This window comes from Zootermopsis nevadensis, unplaced genomic scaffold (assembly GCF_977971745.1).
Source record: "Zootermopsis nevadensis isolate Lab colony 2312 unplaced genomic scaffold, Znev_1.0 Znev_ptg000028l, whole genome shotgun sequence".
NCBI lineage: Eukaryota > Metazoa > Arthropoda > Insecta > Blattodea > Termopsidae > Zootermopsis > Zootermopsis nevadensis.
In genome coordinates, this window is record NW_028259160.1 from 23,990,720 (window position 1) to 24,017,116 (window position 26,397).

General features: G+C 38.7%; 1 protein-coding gene across 1 annotated transcript in view; it reads left to right on the top strand.

Annotated features, from left to right (window-relative positions):
• Positions 1 to 19,166: 19,166 nt before the first annotated feature.
• LOC110836281 (secretin receptor) overlaps positions 19,167 to 26,397 on the top strand; it is a 108,007-nt gene continuing 100,776 nt past the window's right edge. Inside the window, exon 1 of the mRNA XM_022077344.2 lies at positions 19,167 to 19,903. Coding sequence (XP_021933036.1) covers positions 19,901 to 19,903 — 3 coding nt within the window. The 5' untranslated portion in view covers positions 19,167 to 19,900. The remainder of the gene's footprint in view (positions 19,904 to 26,397) is intronic.

Here is a 26,397-nt window from a genome sequence, read left to right on the forward strand (position 1 = left end):
TTCTCTGTGATATTCGCGGCGTAGGATGTTTGTTCGTGCATGAAATATGACACTCTCGCAAATAGTGTTCTGGTATGCAAAGTTCGGATTGTTTTGAGAGAGAACTTCAATGTGTATCCGCATGTCTGTTTCTGAGACAGTATTAACGAAAACATTCTAAACAAAACTAAGACGCGGAACTTGTATGAAGGCGTTTTTGACGTAAATACGTCTATGTGGAAGGTTAAGGGTCATTCCGCAAAAAAGTGTTACGAAAATGTGACAGGAAAATGTGTAAGATCTGATAAGAATGGTTACCTAGGAAACTTCATCTGTTTACTCGGCATTGTTGTTACCTATAAAACATTACCTTACCTTACCTTACATTAAATTACATTAAAATACATTACATTCATCTACCACAGACCCATCTTAAGCGTAACTAATTCAAGTTAAATAAGCAAAGTCTTAATCAAGCTTTACTCAATTGTAAAGCATGTATAAAGGAAATATTTAGAATAAAGCCAATATATAAATTTCTTTTCCGTATAGACGTATTTACGTCAAATTCTCCGGAGCCGTGGTTCCACTGACAATTTTTTCAGTCGATTAGAAGACTTCTGATTATCTGGTCCACGCACGAAGATAAGAACGCAGATTTATGGTGTCTGAGAACGAAGCTAAAGACAATATTTAAACCTAGTGGACAAAATTACAAAATAAGAGTCTGCATAATGTTTAATCTTCATTGGATTTATCTAGAGCGATCGTATTAGAATAGGGTGGGCGGAGCGTGCAGAACGCACGTGAGACATTAGAAATATGTGTTGATCGCGGAAGATAAGAAACACGTTACTTCTTTCTTTGCAAGCGCCTTGTCTTCAAACTACATCGGAATCTACATTTACCGGTTCGGTGGACCATTTCTCGTATTCCCTCTCACATTGGAATCGATTCCGATCTGTATAGACCCATTTTCAGTAAGGACCAGTTCGTGGTCGCGCCTGCAAATCTTCGCCCTGATTCCGATCTGCAATCTCTTGATGAATCTCTTTCAGGATCCATTTTGTTTGGATCTGATCACTGTTACGATATTTTCTAAGAGAAATGCCTTTTTCGAGTTGTACATCTCGTCACATACAAACTTCTTATGAATGTATGTCCTAACTCTTATGTTTATAATGTTTGGAAACGTTTATTTGCATTCAGCTGAGAATGAGGCCATTAGTTTACATCCGTTCTTGATATAATTTTTATTTGACAAAATATTTGATGTTTCGTAAAGGCTTAGGCACAGGCAAGCCTATTTTCAAGGGACAAACTTTCCCCTGATTCCTTCCACGTTCTTTTGTAAATGGTTATTAAATAAATAGGATGTAAGGATGTGGACTGTATTTATCTGGAAAGGACAGGAACCAGTATCTTGGTCTGTAAACATCACTGAATGTATTGGTTACATAAAAGGCGAAGAATTTCTATATCATGTGAGCAGCCATCATGTCTCAAAATGGATTGTGCTGCATTCAGTTGTTCGACGCCTCGCTCTCTATCTGCAGAAACATCACATAATCAGCGATTTCATGTTCTCCAATAGCAGATTTTGCCTTGTTTTCCTATCGGAGCACTACTTACAACAAAACATGACACAAATGGAAAAATTCTAGTGCATTTTAATCTCATCAGATGCAAGAATCATGGGTTAAAATCGATGTTATTGTTAAGGTTAAATTCGTTTTAAAATACACGCTGAAACGCATAATTTTAGCAACATTTTTTCTTATTATATCATATTTATAAATATAACATATCATTATACCATATCACATATTTGTAAATATTAATATGGGTCTTAATGTAAGATAAAGAATAGCAAATGTCTTGTTTCTAGTTGGAAATACGTCACATTCGTGTTTATTTAAGTGGCTGGTTGTTGTTTCTTGCAGTCATTTAGTCATCTCCCTCTGGCGGAGAGATCCCCGTCTCTCAAGCTTTTTCGTTGGAGCCCCCATCGTCGCCTGACCACAACCCTCCACCCCCAGACTTTTACCTCAACCAGGAGGGAAAACTTCTTCACTGATAGTACAGTCTAACGATGAGACTCCAACTGAGCCTTCTTGTCCACGTTACGCGACATAACAAACATTGAATTACAAACGTGTTCTGTGAATGATACGTAATGTCACGTATTGTGTTTGTATTTCAAGTGTGGGTCTACCTAAATCGTTCTGACGAGCCGCCACTGATGTTTTCATCAAGATACGTGGAAAGAGGTAAGGTGATCTGGTAGGCTGACGCTTTGCTTGCAGAGCTGTGTGAATGTTGCTTCTCCCTGCAGACAGCAGCTGATCGTCTCTGGCAAAAGGAACTTGAAAAGTTTCTTGGAAATTGAACATCCACTGAACACTACAATATGGCCGTGAAGCCACAGTGGAGTTAGGTACAGCCGTTTCGTAACCATACACGTCAGAAATACCAAGTAAAGAGAAGAAAATATCGTGGTTTAATCTATGATTAAGTGAGGTCAGTGTTTGTCTGTTCTTCGTATATCTGATTGATTAGCTACTCTCAAAAACCCGGCTATGAGAAAGTAAAATCCGTCACAGTAATTGTTATGCATTCTTTTCACAAAGTGTATAGAGAGAGCGTGTCTTTCTGTCCGTCCGTCTGTCCTCTCGATTCAACTCGAGAACCACTGGACGGATTTGGATGAAATTTGTTGTGGACGTTGTGCCATTCTGCAGGACCTCAACAACATAATTTTCAACATCCTACGAGCGGTGATAACAAGATGGCGGATGAGGAAAGTCGTGAGGTGGACATTGAGGTGCTGCGATCTAGTGCTCAAAGTAGGAGGTATGGAACAAAAGAAATGCAAATTGCGAATGACGCGTGAGGATGTTATGTGTGTTACCGTACGGAATAAGGTTTCAGAGCTTGTTGCACGTAACTGAGACTGGCTGTGTTAGGTGTTATTTTTAAATAACACAGCCAACGTGCTTGCTTCTTGCACGACGAATATTTTAAAATAGGTCTCACTTCTCTTCCTGGATTGTACGTCCCAAATAAATATAAAATATGGGAAATTATTTATTTTGTCATTTCATTTTCAATTGATTCAGACGACACGATCGGAACAAGTGATTTGATTTTGTGTTTAAAATTATACTTGAACGTTGTGGTGTGGATTTTAATATAAAGAGGAATATTATATGTCCGTCTACACAGATCGGAAGTCGTATATATTCAGATTTCACCCACTTGCAAAGTAACAGTGTCGTTAGGTTAGGTTACGTTAAGGGCGAGAAGATGTCAGTAATGACCATTAGAAGGCACAGGTCATTGATGTCTGTGTAGGCGTTTAACTTCAGTTGGCTCCACTGAGAAGATGTGAGATTTCATTTTTATTGCCTGTAGTTTGTTTAATGACGTAGTTGAGACTTCCATGGAGAACTATGGCTTAGACCAGTGTTGCGCAAACTTTCCGCACTCGCGTCACACTAAATATTGTCGAAGAGTCATGGCGGCACAACAACCCCATTTTGCATATCGGGGTGGGGGTAGATGGTTTATGGCAGTGATTGGCTGCGACAACTTCTTGTAAATCGACCCCTACCGAAAAATGTTCTATTTCATGTTTATGACAATCTATCTTTATTATTATATCATTTATTTTAAATACAGGGTGATTCAAAAAGGACTTTACAACTTTGAAAGTATATAGAAATTTATTCAGAAGGCTTACAGAATCGGTTGAGGTGTCATTTTATAGCAAAGCAAATCACGTTTTACCTCAAATAGTCATTTTGGTTCGATGTGATTGTCATTGGTGATACTGCAGACATCCCACCTGAAATCAATTTCTTGCTAAACACGATCCAGCAAATCTGGTGTCACTTCTGCAACTGCGGCGGTGATTCGAGCTTTGAGCTCAGTGAGATTGGCAGGTAACATGTTTTGCTGCAAAGTGGTTGTGTTGTTTTCCAATTCCATTTAGTAGATCTTGTCCGTCCTCAGTCTACCCGATCATAATGAAAGAAAATTAAAACTGAGGCAGAGTAGAAAACAAGATTAACAATTATTTATCTCATTATGGTTATATAATTATAATACGAGATGAAATTTTCACGGCACACCGGTGTGCCGCGGAACACTGGTTGCAAATCACTGTCTTAGACTGTAAATTTATTACGTCAGTGGCTTGTTTGAGTCTCCCAAACCTATGGTGAGTGTAGTGGCGTTCTTTGCGGTTAAATATTATTTAGCCCCCCGTGCTAGATTGCTATCATGCAGGGCTCTGCGGTAGACTAATGCGATGTCAGGTGCCATGTCTTCGCATAATGATGCTGGGATATGGCCGGAGGTACGTACTGTACCTTGGCAAAGAAACGACATCCGACATTTAACACCAGCTTTGATACGTACGTAAATAAGATGATGATTTGTGTTAAGTACCGTGGTTCTCTCGCGGCACTGCAACCCAGTAGACGGTCATCTTTATGATTTGTGAGACCTAGATGGTTTGTACATACGCATTCCTGGTAAGAATTAAGCCCCGGTCACCGGATATCGGCAAAATTATGTAGAAGTATGTAGAATTTGGGGACATGATGTGTTGTATGTGGCGATCGTGAACGAATGTAACATATTGGTGCTGCCAAATATGTGATATGAAGTGAGATTTGGTGTATAGAAGCGTTTAAAGAGTAACTATTTTCTGCGAATCGATATTTTGTCAGTGACACATTTGTGGTAGGATGTACCGGAGTTGTGTGTATCGATACATACTCCATGCTGTTTGCTTTCAGAGAATTTGTACGCTGTGAATTCCACGCCTGTCAGTAGTTCTGAGGTATGCTGGGCGTGGATTTAATACATTAGGGAAATTTTCCCAGAGAACAAAGTTTGTCTCCTGAGATATATCCGGTGTGTCCCTGCTCGATATAGCATTCTGGCACGTGACATGCAGAATATCAACACACACTCTGCCTCACGGCCGCCATATTTATGTATGAAAAAAACACACTGCCTACGACCGCAGGACTCAAATGCACCTTGAGAACCTGAAATCTCTCCTAGTATCGTATTTATTTACTTGAAGGGGAAACGTTTGTGTTGAAATTTTTAAAATCTGAGTGAGTTGGTACGTCACTTGGGAGCTGCGATAGTCACGATAAGACGCGAACTCAACGAAGTTGCATATACGCGCTGGTTATCTGCTCTAGATAGGTCGAAAACGTGCGAACAGATTATCATGAAAAACGCTGCTGGGCAGTTTTACCAACTTCGTTTACACTTTCCAATTTTGATTAGAATCGTAAAAAGTGATTAACTTTTCTCATACGTGACCTTGAAAGATGAAATTATTGTCGGAACCGTTACTGAATTAAAACTATCTACTTTTTTCTTGTTTGTAAGTGAATGTGTTTGGGTAAATTCGTATTATGATAGAGACTTCGTGTTTTGAATGTATACGAAAACCCGTATTTTATGATCTTTTGCGATTACAACGCTTTCCCTACACTGTGTGAAATCACAGAATCAATAGCGGATTTTTCTCTCGTTCGTAGATCGGAATGAATCCTTTGCTCTAGCCTAGGGAATACATTAGTCAGCTTTTCTCATTAGTTTAGTATCTCCATTAGGTTCCAATGGAAAAATCTAAATACGATAACAATTTTATCAAAGTGGGGTTTGGGGCAAACATCTGTTTCGAATGCTTCCACTGGCTTCCTGTAGAAATTTAAACCGCATTCTCCAAAGAAATAAGGAAACGAGCATTGGGAAGTTTTTTTTATTTGATATTTGGTAAGTTCCTAAAGTTTAACACATGGTTTTGAATGTGCCTGCAGAATTGCCGGTTAGGTGCGTAGCTCTGTTTAGTCGGCTTGGCTATATTAAACCAAACAGACAATAGCATTTTAATATTATCTTGGTGTTCAAATTAATTAGATATTCAAGTCCCAGTGACTTAATATGAAAAATTTCCAGGACCTACTGAAGGATGCAAGTGCTTTTTAAGACTGTTAATTGGAACTGTTATCATTTAAGATAACAGGGCGAATATTCTCTGTAAGCCTTCTCGGGTTCATGCATTTCATAACACAGAGTCAGCTCGCTCTTGAGAAAATTACAGAGTTACTCATCTACCTGGTGGACTGACGTTTGCGACGACCCCGCGAGCCGTTGAACGCGGTGTTCAAATTCCGGCCTATTCGGTACTCGACTTTGTCGAAAATGACACATTCAGGTCCCTGAAGGGGAAACGTCTCTGATAATTACCAGAGACATGTGACATCCAAGTTCATTACTGAAACTTGATTGGTCCACAGGCGATGTTCGCTCTGCGTTGTAATTAATTAAGTTGCGATGTTGCTCGGTGCTTTACTTACTAAGTACAGCTACCTGAAGCAGTTCACGTCATAAACCAAGGACAGCAGTAGCGATTCTGGAGAACGGTGGAACGTTGAAGTTGTCAGTGAAATACCAACATTATTTTTGCATCATTTCCTCAAAATAGACTATTCAACGAATGTTGTTATGGTGACAAAATCAATACATATAGGATGTTGGGGTAAGCGTGGAGGGTTTTTTTGTAGTGTTCTGTCCGACGACAGGTCCATATGAACAGGATCCTTCCATCCTTTTCTCGGACTGGGACCTGTTCATATACGTTCTTGGCAGATGATCCAGAAGTGGTTTGCCATTGCCTTCTTCTGTGTGTGAATGGAGTAATTGTTGGGATGCCACGGAGGAAAACTCCGTGTTGCCTAGACCACGGCCTTGCCCAACACAAGTTATAAATTCGGGCACCGCCGGGAATCGAACCCGAGACCCCAGGATTACAAGGCCAGCGTTCTAACCGCTAGATCACCGTGGCAGGCGCGTGGAGGGTAAGCACTGCTTATAAACTATTTTTGTCAGGAAATGCGAACGAAACACTCACTTGGCAGACCTAGGTATAGATGGAGATTAATGTTAAAATGAATTTATGAAGCGTGGTGGTAGGGTTTGGAAGGGATTTATCTGCCTCAGGACAGAAGGGCCGGTGGCGGAGGCTGTAATGGTCATGGCACTGATCCTTGCGTTTCCTGAAGTTGGGAAGCTTTTTAATAGCATGAAAGATGTTATTAAAGTTTTGCGAGAATTCGCTACGTGGAGTTAGTTACTTTTTGCCTTAATGTGAAACAGATATATAACAATAAGGGGTAGCTATAAATACTTGTCCTTGATGTCACTGGGGATATGAAAATGAAGGACCTTGTTTGATGACGTGACCCAGGTTGTATTTTACCAAAGAAGCTGAACTCTGTGCCCATTATTATACATGAACTTCAGAGTATTTGGTTCACACATGTTGTTCTGTCTTATCGCTGTCAGTTTCTGCCACGCTCTTTGACAAAATCCTGTCTTCGTGTCTTCTCCACGTGTCTTAGACATTTCTTCAAATCTTCAAAATGAAACTACTTTCGATCTAGCATCAGAAGGTTTTTCAAAAGCGATGCTCACTTCACGACACTTCGTAGCTTAGATTGGGACGCAAGTAGGATGCAAATGTTGCGTGACCTTGAAGCGACACGTGCAGGGAATACCAGTTGAACAGCTGAGCAGCGGTTAGCGTTGTAACCGGGATTGCCCTCGCATTTTGAGAGGATATTTTTTGTTTGATTTTAAATATTTAAAAGAGTTTTTTAATTGTAAAACATCTATACAGTCTCTGGTGTAAGGAGTATGTTATTTTCTTCCGCGTGCCTAGCTGTTTAGTCCCAATTTATCTCTCGAAACACGTGAGAGCAGATGCCTTGAATCTGCTGCTGGCTTGATAGCGCAAGCCACGGCTTATCGTCAACAGAAACACGTCGTTGGGTGCCGTGGCATGTGATAGTATATAACAGGGTCTCGCGACGCTTTCACATTTTAGAGTTCGCTTCCGTCCGTAAGAAACGGGAAATGAGGAGGAAATGATGGACTATTATGCACTTCGATTCTTGGCTTCGCACATCTTAGCTACAGACTGAAACGCTGTCTTGTCGACTCGACATAACGTGATAGAACTTGTACCAAATAAATCTGCTTTGTACAGACAGCACGAAATTTGAACGATTACCACTCTCCAATTATCCCGTGACCATGGTTGCCACATCGACACTCTCATCTTAGCCATGATGTCTTTTATATTAACCCAGTGGTAACCAGTTTTGTTTTTTTGGGGGGTGGGGGAATACAAGAAAATATTTCACTTGAAACTGTGCACCACTTGCTTTTGGGATAAAGGAGGAAAAAATCTGCCCGCTTAGAAACACTGATTTATACTGTTAAGAGGCTATTAATATATTAAATTAAAATTGCCTTGGCCTTAATATAAGCATTAACCTAACCTCACTCTTAGTTGCAATCGTAAAAGTACTGGAGGGCACTAAGAAATCATGGACATACGTTTGGCTGTCTCTGCATTAACTGTTTGAAGTCCAGTGGTATCTATATGTACCACTTACTTGAACATGCAGAAAACAGTATATTTTGTCCGCAGAGTGTATTTATGATACTCGGAAAAAAGCCAATCACCGCCCCCAACAGCATTAATCCTCTTATCATCGTAATGGAAAAGTGTTTTCTTTAAGGTACGGGCTGAATTTCTAAATACTAAGAAACACATTGTTTTGGTGCTTCGGGCTTCAGTCATTGCTGCCCTCAAAAGGGTGTAGTGTCTAACATTTATCGGTTTGCCTGACGCGTATAATTCAAAAGGGGTAAGTCCCTCCTACCGATATCGGCCAGAATTATCCCCTCGAAGTCGCAGAGGCCATCAGCCAATCACTGCCAACGCTTCTGGGCTCAGTGCCCTGACATCGATCCGACCTAAGTTATTTCGTCAAAGAACTTTGCGTGATGGAGGGATCTTCCCACCAGTTGCAATAGCCCCTGGTCTAACTCGTCTAGGTCTTCAGCGAAGACAACGTCCCCAGTTATTGGCTTAATCTGGCAAGAAACGACGCCTTGCGCCGGACTGCGTCGTTTGTCGGTTCGGGCTTCAGAGAGTTAACTGGAGGTCGAGATACGTGGAAAGTCCTATACCATGCAGACGTGGCCGCGCTGTTGTGGAGAAATGCATTGAGATTCTTAGTGGCCACAATTGCTCATTCCAGATGGACTTCCAGGAAGTTGCATTGCGCATATACTGGGATAAAATGATGTTCCCGGCTCGGGGAATAGAGACAGACAAATGTAGCATATTTGTTAATTACGTTCATCCACGATGTACTTACTTCTCTGTCCCTCGTCTCTCAGTACACAGTCTTCATTTATTTGTCGCACGTGTCAGCAGAATTGTCTGGTTCGGACAACGCCGAAGAATTCTGAAATTGGAATTGTGTAATGAATAGTTACGTGCGTGGCAGGAGTTGAAACGGCTTCGTAGCTTTGCCCTTCGACCTCTTCACGGTGGCTTTACTATTTTTTTTTAATTGGTGGTAAATGCGAAGATTTCATCAAATCTGAAAGTTCGTGACGAAGATGAGTCATTAGAATGAAAATTTTCTTGGATATTATCAACTGTCAGCATTGGTATGCAGAACCCCCACAAAGCCAGAGGAGGACAACGTAGCAAATCTCTGCCCATTTGCATTTTGATCCAATCATAAATATTCTACAGATTCCTGTGTCATTATAAACGTTGATTGCAAGATACGAATATTTGTAATTTTCGTAAAAATACAGCGAGCTCTGTGTGATTAAAAACGCGTTAATCAGTGCAGCTGGGAAGTCATTTCTTTCAACGCTGTGATTGACTGCTTATAAAGACCCGTTGAAATTCAATGGGATTTTTTGTAATATATCATATATATATATATATATATATATATATATATATATATATATATATATAATATGCCAGCGATGTTGCGCGTCACAATTTGAATATTTTCTCTGAGTCCCACAGCCGTTTCAGCACAATAAATGAAACATCAAAGTGAACTCAGACGACGCTCACGAACTTCAATTAGGCTTGTTTTGTAATCGCTTTGTACCACCCTGATCAAATTACGTTAACTATAAATGTCGAATTTATAATATGCGATATCGATGTTTGTGAATCAAAATGTTGAATTCTGTGAGGGAATCGGTTGCTTTTTGACTCCTGCTTTTAACCTGGATCAGTTCTTGGATGACGATTCGGCAATGATTTTTTTTTTGGAAGCGTTCTGTAAAATAACGTAGTCTGTAGCACTTAATATTTTAATTCAACCAGAAAATATAAATGAATCCTGTTATACAGGGTGGGGCAGCGTACATTTATCGTTTTTAAAGTTACACTAGTCGACCACAGTTTATTAAAATTTATTGAAAGTAATCTGAGTTGAAATACAAGTATTTGCCATTACTGAGGAACTTAGTAAAAAATTTATTTTTTTAAAATTACACCTGTCAGACGTCGTCCACTGAGGTTGATGAACTAGATTCATAACACTTTCCATTAACCGCAGTAACATGGCCGGTGATAAGACCTTAATTACATCAGAAGTTCTCTGTTTGAGACAATCTAAGTCTGCCGATCGTGTTTGAAATGCTTTGCTTTTCGAGTAGCCACACGATGTGGATGGGCGGATGATATTAGAACTGATCTTGACCTTACGGGTTGCAATTGCGTGTGTGTTCGGTTATAACTCGAGAACATATTAACAGATTTCGACCAAAATTGTCATCATTCTTTCAGACCAGGAAGATATTTTAGAAAAGTCAGGACTCCGATAAATTGAACTGAGTTCGAATCTTGGTGAGGGCCGTTCGTTTAGCTTGTTAGAACAACACCGCCATGATCAGTGTTTATTTCGGCGCGGAGATTGCATAAAAATGACTACATCCGCTAAATTTTGTCCTCGGTTCGACTCCCAGTGAAATTTGCCGCAGGAATGAATTTTTTTTATTATTCAAATATATGCATCAAATAATACAAGTCTATGGAGATATTTTGAGCTGTGATGATTGATAAGGAATGTAAGCATTCGTGTAATTTCTCCGCAATAACGCTGCGGGAAATCTCTTAGTAATGTATGGTATATCAAGTCCACGTGTATAATCGTGCATAGCACGTGGTCTGTGTTGTTACTGCCCAAATCTTATTTCTCGACGTTTTAAAGTTACGGGTTGTTTGGTGATGTCAGATTAACAATGCCTAAGTAACAGCATTTTAATGACGCTGAAATAGGTTCAAGAAATGTTTTGTATAAGCTTTATAATCTGGCACATTAAGAGACTTTACGTCTACTTGCGTAGGAAATATAATGAACTATGATCAGCGATGGAGATGCCTTAACAATTTTCCTCTCCTGCCACTTAAGTGGACTTGAGTGTTTTTCCTCCAAGAAGCAGTCATGAATTTCTTATTACCGCAGATGTAGGCATAATGTCCTTTAACGTTTACGACACTACAACACTCTCTGCTTGTTTACTTCCAGTCCTTAGAGTTACTTAGTTTTATTGAGGCAATTAGCTGGCGAGAGCGAAGCACTGATTCAGTAATTGCAGTTTTAATGACGTTGGTTTATTTTTAATAAATCTAAATTAAGATGTTGTCTCTTCATTTTCATTATCGTTTTCACGAGTTATTTGCTCTGATTTGTTACTGTTCAGAATGAATTCTGAAATTGTGATTACGTAAGGCGTGTTCAAATCTGGATACTGTTGAGTTAAATTGTGCGCACACTGTTCGCTGACTGTTAAGGTAATATTTTAAAAAACGGTTTCCACGTCTGAGAATAGAGTAGATCAGTGCTCCCCAAACCTGAGTAAATTACCCCAAAATGTGTAAAAGTGGGTTTTCTTTGGGTAACCCATTTCTATGTGACTTGACTGAAATCCCCGATAGTGTTAATGGTTTTACAGAGCAAATGATGGAGCTTAAGTCAAGCAGTCGGTGCAAAATGTTATTTGAAGAGAAAAAGTACCATTTGGAGTCTTTCTGGTTAACAATTCACGATGAATATCCTGTGGTAGCTGGGGAGGCCGTGATGAAATCATTGCAGTTTCCGAGCACCTACATGTGTGAAGTGGAATTTTCCACTCTTTCCTTCGTAAAGAACACAAAACGAAAACTTGTCTGCTGAACCCTGAATACGATGTGAGGTGTCCAATTGCTCCAAATTTTGCAGAACTACTAAATAAGTTGGAGCAGTGGCTTTGTACTCATTTGCTGGGACCTGCGTGATGAAATATTCATGGTGAATAATTACCAATTTTTTTATGGCTGCTAAAATGTTTAGAGATGTTTAAAATAAAGACATTGCATCAAACATATTGTTCGCTTACCGATCTCTCTTCACATGTCATATATGTTTCCTGTGCAGTCAGTGTTTTATTTACATTGGGTAAAAAGGACTTTCTGATAAGCGGTTTTGGGTAATGAAGGAGAAAGTTTTGGAAGGAGTGGAGTAGACGGCAAAACGTCTTGCACAGAGAATGAGTCCATCGCAAATTTTCTGCCTGCTATTGGTTGTTCATACAGACTCCAGAAACTTTAGTGTGGGCGAACGGTATGATCATTACCCTCATCTCCTACAATCAATACTACTAACGTGACAGGTATAAAATATCCTCAACCCATCTCAGTTACCATTCTCGTGAGAAATTTAGGGAACGAATAGGTCAAGACAATATCAGCCCAATGATTTGCCGAAGAGGCATTTAAATATTTCAAATTCGTTGAAAGTTAAATTATTGTCATTATTTCTGCATAAATGTAGGTATATGAGTACCAAACACCCATGCCAAGTTGAGTGCATGAGTAGGTCGTCATGTCAAGGTCACGACACTATATGCCGAATGGTTAACCGAATAGAGGATTTTAAAATTTTAAAGTTCATTTGACTTTAAATTTTTCTGAATCCTATTTCTGCCGAATCGTAGGTATCTGAATGAGTATAAAATTGTCAAGTAGAGGTCACGGATAGGTCAATGTTATGTCAAGATCACGGCAATATCTGCCCAATGGTTTCCCGAGCAGAGACCTTTAAATTTTCAAGGTCATTTAAAGTTGATTTTTCTCACGTATGTTTCTGGCGAACTGTGGGTGAATTTGCTGACAGGCTGCTGTATGTAATACTCGTACGTGAAATGTGTCATCGTAAGCAAACTTCAGCAAATGTCCCTTCTCTTGGGTACTTATTTCCCGCCCTGAGGTCAGTGGCTGAACAAGGTCGGTTTCATGGTTGAAGCGGTGGCGTGTGGCTGCTGATGTTGTGTTGGTCGGGGGTCTTGGGTAATTAAGTGCGAGAAGGAGGTTTGTAATTCACCAGGTCTGCCATTTGAACCTCTCTTCGAAGTGAATAGATCTTCGCGTCCAATCAGAAGTTCTTGGACTCTCACACGTCGCCATAGAACGCACAACTCTTTCCGATGCTGACGTGAATGTTCATAACAGTCGTCTCGCTGCTGCCAAAATTATTTCGAACTGACCTGTTTAGGAGTCGAAACTGTTTTACTCAATGCGTTGCATGTTTCAGATATTTGTGTTAGGAGCGTTCTTTTTTCTATGTTCCGGGAGAGTTTCACTCGGTAATTTGTACTGACCCGCGGGGTCAGGTCTGTTCTGCTGGTAGCCGATTGTCTGGGGTTTCTGACAGCTAGGTAAACTACAGCTCTCAATTTTCCTTTTTTAAAAATTTCCTTTCAGGTTTGAAATCCCTCATGCAATCAGGTTCTTATAATTAGAAGTCCTCATCCCTCAGAGAAAAATCTCTGATTGGCTGGCGTCTTAGAATGTAAGTTTCGGCCAGTTTGACACCACGCGTTTCTCCCTTAGGACTATTTTATTTTCTAAGCAATTCGGGGGCCTTCAAACGAATGGCGTGTCAGAGAAGTCTCAATTTCCTTATGTTTCGTCAAAGCAGGAAACCGCAACTTGAAAAGTTTTAGTTCCACGAAACTGACGTTTTAAGTAAATGGTTTTCTTGTCAGTGACTACAAAGTAACATGATCAAAGTCTGTGCCCCAAAACTGTCCGTTTTACGACAGAATTCTTGCACAGAGTATTTCCGAAAGTAAGGGGCTTAAACAAGTTATAAAGAATGTCATCACAGCCCGCAAGGCCAAAATTCACATTTTCAACGCCGTGAGAATCTCAGATCTCATTTTTATTATTTATACATTCTTGTAGGATTTGAGGTCTTGAGGGCGATGAGTATGAAGATTTCCGTCTTCTGGGTTGTTACGCTTTGTAGTCTGGTAGGAGTTTACCAGCGTTTCAGAGGTCATTGCTGCCTCCATCGTCAGGGCGGTGATGGAAGTAGCAAGGACCTCTAAAACGTAGGCAAACTTTAACAGCCATCTTCTGTTTATTCTTGGTTTGTCGAACGTTGCTAACTAGCTCAGAGAATATGTCGTCGAACAGAAAGATGTTAATGAATTGAAAAGGATGTCCTCGTTAATTAATTTGATGAACTATCCCGCCATTTATATGGAGGTACTGAGGAAAGGCACCGAAAACATTAGGTTTAGCTGTCTCGGGGCGAGCTTTCAACGCGGGACGTCCAGAATACGAAGCGGAAATTCTAACCAGGGACTTCACTGATTATAATATGACGCAATCAGTTACCAGCGCCAAGGATTAAAGGATTAGATTTAAATTTATATCAATAATTTCATTTAGATTTAGCTCGCTCAAATACCAGCAAGTTTTAAATGTTCGTTAAAAGCAGATGGAAAATTTCTGGGTGAAACTCGTTTGCTGGGGGGGTGGGGGTGGACTGAGGAATAGAATTCATTGCCATTACAAACATTAACAAGAAAAAAAGTCCCTTTAAATCAGCGCCGAAACGTCGAGGCCGATTTTTGAGAAATTCTGCTTTGTATTCCTGATTGAATTTTGTGGTTTTACTCAGTCGCTGTTCCTTGGAGCGTAGTTACAAACATGAAGGGGAAAAACAATGAAAAATACGCATGACTGCCTTGAATGTAATGTGTGAATATCTGAGTTCTCTAACGCATTAGCATAATAACATTGAATGAGATGTAACTGCATCTCCAGGCTGCACCAGAGGGCCGAGAATTGTCCCTGTGTGCGTTAAAGCATATTAGGTTATATAAAAGCTTATAAGGTCCCATATCCCAGGAGCGAATTGCAGGTTTGAGCTAACCAGAGCATTCGCAGTGTCATCAAAGTATCCACAGTGGAAAGAGAAATGAGTAGTAATGCTAATTAAGACTCGCAATTTCATCGTGAGGACGGAATTAAGAAATCACGGTCAGCGTACACCTGAGGGGAGATACAGTTGGTTTGGATTATCTGAGAATTTCAAAATTTTTAATAAATGAGTATCTTTTTCCTTGTGAGAGGAATTGACTTCGTCTTAACTATAATTAAGTTTTACACAAGACTGCACTAAGGTACATCAAAAATTATAATCCGAAAGATTTTTATCACATCCCGAACTAGTGAGTCAAAATTCGTAAGGGACATCAAATATTTAAAATTCGAGGAATAATTTAAAATTTATTGTCCAGTGAAATTGGAATAATTGATTATATCGTACGAGTCGCTGATGAAACAAAACTGACGAGACATGAGATTGTACAGCAAACCACAACAAAAACGCCCTAGAATCATTTGCTTATACGAACAGGAAAGTCGGAGGTAAGGAAAATGTGATTAGGGCAAGGAAAACAATTTTGAATCAAGAGAATTGTAGAATGTGTCTGAGAAACACAGAGGCGGTAATGGTCGCTTACGGCTTTACCAGATCAGGAGAAGGTACGCTACATTTATTTTCTATCTCTGAACCAACGAGGAGTGACTTGGTTTACAGAAATGACGACGTTCAGCACGCCAGAAGATTCCAAAAAATGGCACCGAAACCTAATTTTGAAACTGCCAGCCTCAGGCAGTCGAAGGGCTTAATATTATCTTCACTAAAAACAGGGATGAACTTCGTGTTTATCAGTTAACTAGATTATTCGTCTCTATACTTAATAGTGATTACAATAAATATTAGTCTCTTTGTTTCTGCAAAACTGATCTAGTTTCATGTTCCTAACCTAACCTAACCTAACCTAACCTAACCTATTCTAACCTAACCTAACCTAACCTAACCTAACCTAACCTAACCTAACCTAACCTAATCTCAAAACTTGTTTCATTTAATCTGTCTGATTTTTGTCCTTCAATCTCCTCCTGTGTCCCGCACTTAGCTGTTTTACGAGATTATATACGCACGTATTGCATTCTTTATTCGTGCTACATGTCTACGAAAACAAACCACCTTAATATAATTAGATTAAGTCTTGAGCACAATCCGTGTGAAATATATTCCTCATTATTCTGTTTGAATAGAAGTCCCAGAGTTTTTATTATTATTATTTAGTGTTCTGTCTGACGACAGGTCCATATGAACAGGATCCTTCCATCCTCTTCTCGGACTGGGACCTGTTCATATACGTTCTTGGCAGATGATCCAGAAGTGGTTTGCCATTGCCTTCTTCTGTGTGTGAATGGGATGCCACGGAGAAACTGGGGAAGCCCCCGGAGGAAAACTCCGTGTTGCCTAGACCACGGCCTTGCCCAACACAAGTTATAAATTCGGGCACCACCGGGAATCGAACCCGAGACCCCAGGATTACAAGGCCAGCGTTCTAACCGCTAGACCACGATAAAGACGATAAATTTAGTTTTCCAACATGAAATTAATTTCTTTTTTAGCATTTAACTTAATTAAATTCGGAATCCGTCAATGCGATGTCTCAGCCTTTATTTTTAAAGGCTTTGGACACTCCTGTGTCTGTTCTGCTGTTTTTATTATCTACGTCAACACCTGATAATTAAATCACTTTTATTGGTGCGTTGTTTCTCTCAACACATCGATACTCCGAAACGTCTAAGACCTAATAAATCGTTATGTATAACGGAACGATATAGCCTTTTAATATTGCACTCCATCACATCAAAGAAAGTAAGGTTTTATTAAACATTAGCAGGCTACTTCTATTGACGAGGCGTGTTAAATGACACAACAGAAGTTTTATGATCATCATACACTTAATTTCTGTGGATTTATCGAACATAAATCCGGATTCATAGGTTTTTTGGGGCATCGTTAGTACAGATTTAAAAACCTTAGTCTAAAACCAGTAGTTAATGAGGAATAATCGTACAAGTCGCCGAATTATGACTTTGTTGTAGCCTCGTGTTTCTGATTTTATTCGGGTACAGTATTGACACCCGGAGGATGGAGTGTGATGTTTACAGTGACAAGTTAATTATTACAAATCTTTCCGCATTAGTCCTACTCGGAACACGTGTTATAGAAAGCTAAAAATATCAAAAACCCTGCTCTCCACTACGTCAGATTATCCAAAACAATTATTATATATTTATTTATATTTAACAGGTTTAATACCGTGCAGACAATAGACTAAATTCTCTAACACTAATGTCTGATAACAGTGCGTATATTCGGTGGTAGTAGTACGTACCATAAGTATTTTGTTCTGTGATATTACTAACAAAATTTTTATTGAGAATGTAAAGGCATTGCACGTTGTTTAATTAAGCACAGGGGGCAACTTTGCCTTTTATGGAGTCGGAAATTGTGTTAGGGAGGGTGTCATCTGGCTTCGCTGTTATTATATTGTTACCCCTCTGTCGTACGTGTAAACTTCTGCATTAATCTTAATGAAGTCCTGCTGAGCTTGTTTAATTTAATTACAGTTACAGTGTTAACGAAGTTTAGCTCTTAACAATCTCGTCGTTGAAGCCTCTGACCAGTGCCTGGCACTCAGGACAAAGTGGGCCTTTCTGCCTTGTCGTCGTAAATCAGTATTGTGCTGTTCCTAGGACTTCGTGAGTTATTGGCATTATACATTTTGATATTTTGTGGACTCGAGATGCGGAAGATTCAGTTTTCTTCGTAATAGGCCTGTACAGAAATATCGATTTAAGAAAAACACCCAACATAAACATAATAAGACTCCAAAAATACATCGAAAAATATTACATTTCATTTTATTGAAGTTTAAATAGTAATAATAACAACCTAAGAGTTCTGGCAGAGACTTCAAGTCCTACAAAACATTCCTAAGTGTATTACTGAGTAAAAATTGAAATTTTACTGATGGATTTACATTCTACACTAATCGCTCAAGAAATAGCATATTTATTCGATAAAATTTAAAATTGTTGTTATTGTTGTTGAGTTGGCAGTACTGCTTATGACGTTGGTATTACTGTAATAGATGTCGAAGTATATTTACCTTCTGGGAATAACTTATTATTCAATTAGGTATCTTAGCTATCACTTCCGAGATATGCACCCTTGTGATGTTTGTAATATATTTCTTATAAGAAAGATTTTGTATTGAATTTGAAGAAAAGCCTAGTCATTTTATTTTTGTGCGAAACTGTACGTTCCCAGTTGAAATATTTCATTATAGATCGCTGTCAAACCGAATGTCACATGGCAGTTCTCATGACAGTGTCGTTCTTTGACATTTAAAACAACACCATTTTAAAAGTTGTGTACGGTTGTCTAAGAAAACGTCAGCGTACATGATCTCTGGGATGTGTACTGATTGTGTTACGTCCACCTCAGAACTTCGTATTTCCTCTAGGCCACTTCCGATATTGGTGTGTCCTGTAATGCCATAAATTTTATAAGGGGTTTTATTAAATTCCGCCAGTTTCTTTAAGATTTGAAAGAGAGGACATATTTCATACCATAAACCTCATTTCAGAGCTCAGGGGTTATGATCAACACATGTGATGCGTTTTGTTTCTTATATGTAGTCCTGCCATCTGTTAGGAGACCTGCAAATTAAATGAGGTTGTTGTGTACTTTGGTCATGACCCTATAAACGTCATTTCGGTCGAGAATCAAACAGTAAAACGTGGAAACGGTCTCGTGGAAATGGAAAATAACTTTTCCGCTATTCTCTTCGGCGAACACACGAAATTGTAATTGAATTTCAGTAAATTGTAAAATGTCACGTATTAATAACACACTTTTATACCCAGTGCCGGGCGGAAAACGTTCTTTTATGTTAGACGATGCGAAAACATTTCGTTCAGCACTGCAACGTTCTGGAATAATTTCTCGTCTTTTGTCATTACAAGAATTCGTTAAGGGTGGAGTAACCTTCGGTCGAACTGGGTATAATGTAGTTACGGACTCGTACGAATCAGGCGAACAGCGTAATGAAACACGAGCTGTTGGTCACTCCCGCATGCCAGTTGGGGGTTTGAGCGCTGGAATGCGAGTCAGCGAGGGGAGTTTCGCGTCAGTTGGACGTCGGAGCTCGAAGCGAGTGGACGTGTGTTTACGTGCTTTGTGGTAGCGTCACTCGCAGTCGGTCTTCGCTGTACGCCCGTTTATCGAAACTTTATGATTAAAAGTAGTTTACTCTTGGGAAGAAAATATGGTATGATAACATCGCAGTTATTAGAAAGTATTGAGCTATTTTTTTAAAAGTTTGGGCATATTAAATCTTAAACAAAGAGTTGATGATTTTTCTTCAGAATATCTAAAATTGTTTCGATAATTATGAATAATAAATAATTTATATTCAGTTCAAGAGATATTTTTTTTAAAATTAATTAGTATATCTACAACTGGTATTCATGTTCGGCGTGGATTAAGAATCCGCCAAAATTTAATATGGGCATTAATAATATCAACGTTATGGGACAGACATTTTTACGTAGTGGGAGAAATAAGAATGAGTCGATTACATTGTATCGGTCGCAAAGCAGAGGATTTAGAAATAACAACCACGAATGAAGTACTTTTCGAATCACCAAACTTTCGGCAAAGTTTCTAGTTAGAACAGTTACTGAATTTAGTTCAATGGTTGTGTTACAAATCGTGAAGTACAGCACATAGCCACTTGTATCGTCCTGCACTGCAAAACCGAAATTGTTCTACAAGAAATAACCAAGATAATGGTGAGTACGAAAAGTAAATTATATTTATTCCAGTATTTTTATAAAAAAAATGTATTTCGTGTTGTCTTTTTTTTTAAATTTTGAACCGTTCGACGTTTCGGGATGTTGTTGAACGTCTTACTAAAAAATGTATGTAGCAGTGAATCATGAGACATCCGTTTGAGAAGTCTCTGTTCGATTCCCGCACACATGATTTTACGTCTTTAAATCGAAGGTTATCTAAATTCAGTGTGCATCCAAAAACAAAAATGTCTCTTTTCCTTTGCAACGTTCAACTATCGTATGAAATTGCTCTTGTTTACAATGAGAATAATACGAAATTTATATATGAAAATGCAGAATATTTTATAGATAAAGCAGGTATTAAATGTTCTTACCACTGTGCTTGAAAGGTTTAAATTAATTTATTTTATTTCTGTAATTCATTCGCTATTCTCCACTGCATTCGAGACACAGATTTCGTGAAAATTTCTGTAGAAGAACACGCATTCTACAGGCGTCGATTGTGTCCGAGTTTAGAACGGTAATTATAATTCCGTCAAAGTGGGCAAACGTTCCTATGTAGTCATCCGCACTCACTGAAGGGACGGTGGCTAAAGATTGACCCACTTTCAAGGGCCAACCATTCCCTCAGACTTAAAGACGTGTCTTATTACGATGTACAACTCTTATTTCAAAACAAATTTCGGTGCAAAGTACGCGGTAAGGCAAATCATGTGTCTTTGTGTCGTACGTACATGCTGATTACTTGTTTTATCTACAAGGAAAAAGGAAAATGCGATAGGCACGTTCAACGGAAACAATAATAAATTATCTATTATGTATTTTAAATATTGTGGGTTAAAATCTCAGCTTCGAAGCAGGCTATCTGGATTGACTTTCTTGGGATTCCTCAGTCCCTCCAGTCATCTTCCAGAACAGTGCATTAGATTGGCCGCTCCAACTTCTCTCTGCATCTTTCCCAGTTGATTATTTATCAGTATTTTCGACGTCGTGTTCAAAACATCGCAAAGCAAAATTCTGATAGATAAAATATTTCGGGCTACCACAGTTTACCCTGTACGTAGCGTTTAAACCTTTAAAACCGAAGCTCGTCTAAATATTATTTAATAAATCAGCCCGTACCGCGAAGAAAACACTTCACTTCACCATTACAAAGATCAACTGGTTAACCCTTTGAAGCCGAAGCTCGTCTAAATATTATTTAATAAATCAGCCCGTACCGCGAAGAAAACACTTCACTTCACCATTACAAAGATCAATTTGTTAACGCTGTTCAAAGAAATAATCACTGTTTACACTGAAAACAATACGAAACCCATACATACAAAACGTAAGTTATTAACTGTATAAATCAGGTGGTACATATAGTTACCACTGGGTCTTAAAGTGTTAAAGAAGACAGTAGACTTCGTATTTATCACAGCCTGTAGCTCCTTTCACAATCAGCAAAGTCGGGCCTGTTTTATGTCATGTTTCGCGTTATCCTAACTTAACGATGTACATTATTTATTTTATAGCGATTAATTTAATGTTATCTGATTGTTAATTCTGTACGTGGGGAAATAATTAACATTCGGTTACAAACTAATCGGATTGTCGCTGGATTAATATAAATAAACACTAATAAGTATTTCGTGAAACGAATTTTATTCGACGTATCCAGTGACAGGGCAGATAGCAAATATTTAAAAAACAAAACCATGTTAAGATGAAGATATAATAATGATAATATTAAATATTTTAATGAAGTCTGGAGGTTTATGGCGTTGGTGCTTTAGAGTCTGTAAAAAATGTTTTTTCTGAATTCTTTCGTATTCTAAATTAATAAATCAATCATTAAAATAACCCTTCATGAAAAAATGTTTCTAGGTTATCATCGAAAAAAAAACTCTTTAATAATAGCTACATTAAAGAAATTACTGGAATTATTTTTATATTTAATGAGCCGGATTGCTCAGTAAAGTGACTTACTGACTATGGACTGGACGGCCGGGGTTCGATCCCCGAGAGGCACAGGATTTTCCCTTTAACCTCTGCGTCCAGACCGACTCTGGGGCCCACCCAACCTCCTGTCAAATGGGTACCGGGATCCTTTCCCCTCGGCCGGGATGTGACGCCTTCTAGAGCCGAGGTTAAGAACGATTTGGAGCCATCCGCCTCCCCCGCAAGCGAATATATCACAAATAATATAATTGTTTTCCTAATGATGTTGATGACTTCCGGAACATCGGCTTCATGGGGGCTTCGTTCGGTCTTGTAGTTGCGGTTTGCGTGTGGTTAGCCAGTGGTGGTTCTGGCGTCCTTAGTAACAAAGGTTATTAATTATTCATAATTCGACTGGAATGAGTTTTGAAATTGAATCACTGGTGTGTGAAGTATCGATAGATGCAAATAAGAATAGATCGATATAAACGAAAACTGGCAAAAAAACATCGGGAGATTAATCGGTCTTCATATTTTTAATAGAACTTAAAAAAAGTCGATCTAAACATGGATCCCCGGACGCTTTGTCTTTAAGTTACAGCTAATTTTGAATACGAAAGGAGTCTTTTACAGGTCTGTGATTCCAACGCACCTGAAGATTCGTGGCTTTGAAAGTTTGAGAGTTTTACAGTTCGTGTAGTTATTGCCCGTTTTCTTCGAAACTTGGCGTCGTTGCTAGGGGTAGTGTTTTGTTTGATTCCGTACCAGCTTGTTGGTCAGTTACCCAATATTTTACCTGTAACTTAATAAGTATATATTAAATCTTGTCCGTCTAATCACAATAAATTCTTATTAAATATTAAAATATTACAATGATTAACATTTAAAATATTTAAAATATTAAATGATGTTCTTTATCGAAATATTCGATTTACATTAGACCATCATTTTTCATGTTTCACGACATGTTTCAGTTCCTAAAAGAACCATCCTCGTCATTTAATATTTTAAATATTTTAAATGTTAATTATTGTAATATTTTAATATTTAATAAGAATTTATTGTGATTAGATGGACAAGACTTAATATATACTTATTATATCACAATATGACGCAACTTTATACCATCCTGTAACTTAATGTTATGTTTTGCGTATAGAACCGTGTCACTCCCATACTGAAATATCTTGTAACAGTACAGGGTCCTATCTGTAAATTTAAGAAGTTTGACATGGGATATTCAAGGATTATCCTCTTTTTTTTGAGAATATTTTTTATCAGTATTTATAATTATTTTTCTTTTGATAACAAATTTGCAACGTACACTAATTCGTAAGTACAATTTACAGGTAAATCGCACGTAATGTTAGGATTTTCATTGTTTATGGGAAACCGATTGCTGTTTTAACATTATAGTATTTCAAAAGCAGTGTGATGAAATTTTTTTAAAATGGAACTTGCATCACATTTATATAAGCCCATCTTGCATAGACCTGTCGCCAGCTAGTTGTGAAATTCAATCTGTCTCTTATGGGTGACCTGTGAATACGAAGTTGTTCAGGTCTTGAACTGTTCCTTCCTGATTCTTGTCTGTTTCACGACCGTCAAGAAACATTCAATAAACTGAAGAAGAATTTGAGCTTTGCAGTCATCGACAAACAAAAAATATGACGTAAATAATTTTCTTTTTTTCTCTGATTTTGTGCTGCGATGCATTTTGAAATTAATCATGCAGTCTCTTTGTGTCTTCTTAATTTTCCTTTGAGGTTCCTACTTTCACCCCCACCCCCCGCCGACTGACATAGGATTCAACAGTTTAATGTTTATTATCTCTGATACTGCAATTTTCATTTACACTTTCTTTGCATTTCTCGGGAGGTCTGGGGAAAGGCATTGTTTGGTTTACCTGAGACGTGCTGATTGCTAGCAATTGAAGGGAAATTATATAATAATCCTTTTTCTTTATTAAATATTCTATAGCTCATTACATTTAGTAGGGATAATGAAACAACCGCTTAAAATTAACTTGCAAATTCGTAGCTGTCGTGTATTTCCCTGGTTTCAGATAGAATCTTTTCTCCGTTACAATTTCTGCTTCTTATAGGTTGTAGGGGTACAGAGAAGACTGGCAACCTCAAATTTGATTGGCAGAAAAACTATGAAGAGACCAATAGTCACGTAGGCGAGTCTACATGCCAAGGTGTCTGGTGCTTATCCATTCTGTTACTCAAAATCTTCTCATTCTGAGCCAACTGATTGTCAACAGAAGTCAGCGCCACTGTTTTAGGAACATCGGCCATGTTGTGGTAGTTAGACGATCGCCAGCTGTGCTGCTCTGCGTTCTGTCAGACGCCATTTTAGTGTCAGGAGAACAGATGAAGGAGATTTCATTTAACTTTCAGGACGCAAGTTTCGTCATTAATTTGCGTAGAGATGAATCAAAAGCGAAATATCTGCACTTCATGAAGAATAAGTGGATTTTCTGTCATATTTACATTTCCTTTTCGAAGAAAAAAATTTGATAAGTTGAGGTTCTACGGCCAGCGTTACTGGTTCTAAGATTTTTTAATACGGAATCCCATAATTGCTCGAAGAAAATCAAGAAACATGAACCCCTCACGTTCTAAAAATAAATCGATTATTGTCATAAACCCAAAATATTTAAAACGGAATTAAATAACATGGAGAAGCCTGAAAAGAATTAAAATGTTGGGTTTAAAAAACAATCAAATTCTTGTTGCTTTCGAGATAAAAACGTAGAATAAATAATAATTTTAAATGTCTTAATATCTGCGTGTACATTTGAACTCGCACTTTTTTTTTAGAAGGAACATTTTGGTTGGCTGTATATTATCAGTTCCTTGCAGGTAATATTGGGACTTTAAGAAAATAATTATTTTCAGACACGTTACAAAACAACGAAGCAATAATATTTTAATGCAGCTAAATGATCCACGCAATGCGTGCTTTTGTTTTCAGATCGTCATAACATGACGGTAAAATTTATAAACTTCGCGTGGTCATATCCCCTTTAATTACCTAACATTTACTTTGTGCTTGTGAGCAGGACATCCCCCTAAATCGTGCCGTGAATTTCAGAAACACCCTGTAGATGGCGCGCCGTTTTGTCTGGAGGCGGGAGCCTTTCATCGGCAGGCGAATCGAAATCTACTCCCCTCAGATTCATTTAAATATTATCCTTCCATTTACGTCTAGGTCTTCCAAGTGATCCCTTTCCTTCCCTGACATAATTTATGTCATGCTAAAAATATTTGGTGAACGGTACGAATTATGGCGTTTCTGACTGGAGTTTTCTCCGTCCTCATGTCACTTAGGTTCAGATATTCTCCTCAGACACCCTCGGTCTACGTTGCTTCCTCATTGTCAGAGACCAAGTTTCACACCCATACAAAACTACAGCAGAAATAATATTTTTTGTTTATTTTAATCTTCACGTTTTTAGACAGCGGACAAAAAGGTTCAGAACCGAACAATATCAAATTAAATGTGCACTTAATTTCCTCTTGAATGTGCTTTGAACTTTGAACGGCACTGGCATCATCTCCTCCCAGTCACGACATCGACCGACACTTTTAGATAAATACAGAGTGTTACATTCTTCAAAACGAGAGACCGAACGTCGCGGCCGAGTGATTAGCATTCCTGCCTCGTATTCGGGATTTCCCGGGTTAAAATCTCTGCCCGGGGGGGGGCCGGCCATCCTGATCGCTTTTTCGTGATTTTCCTCAGTAACTTAAAATAAGCAACGACCGCTCCAATCCGCATCCTTTCCAGTTTGCTATCACTGCCATCCTCTATTTCTACGCAATAGAGTCTGAGGTACTGAAAAAACGTCGTTAAATAAATTATAAATAAATAAATACATAAAACACGATCACTGCCTCCCGTCCTCATGTACCGCCTTCCTTGCATTTTATGATTCGAGGGGCAAATAAAATTTATGGCTAACTTAATTTACGTAGCAACAAACTCTAAATGGGCTCTAATGAACCCATTAGCTCAAGAGCCCGGGGCTTCGCGCTGTATAATTTGGTTTCAGTAGTGAGGTTAGGTTACGCTGACTGCCGAAACAGCGTTTTCGTTGTCTTTTTGCCCTCGCTCAATTAAGAAACGTCAAATTTGTAAAATGAATGGATACTAACATTAACTAGGTCGGGGGGCAAATGTACCTGCCAGTTCGCGGGATACGAAGTAGTGTCCCACCGCGAAACAAATTTCTCTCTTATTTTTCAGGCAAAAAGGTCGATTTTAGTGCGGTTAGTGCATGCGTTCCTTTTCAACTTAAACCTAACCTTCCAGAACATTCAGCCGCCATTAACAAACAACTCCTTACTTATTTCACAATCTGCTAATGCCCTATTGACTATTCTTCATTCTTGTAGAACTATATTTTGACAAAGTATAATATTAAAAAGGAACTGGTTTGAGAGGATACGGATTGGATTAAACTGGTATGTGGCAGGACCATTGGCGGGTTCTCTTGAGGACTGCAAGTGGGGAGAGTTAATTGATTAGGTAAGCGACTGTCAGCTTCTCAAAAATTAGTT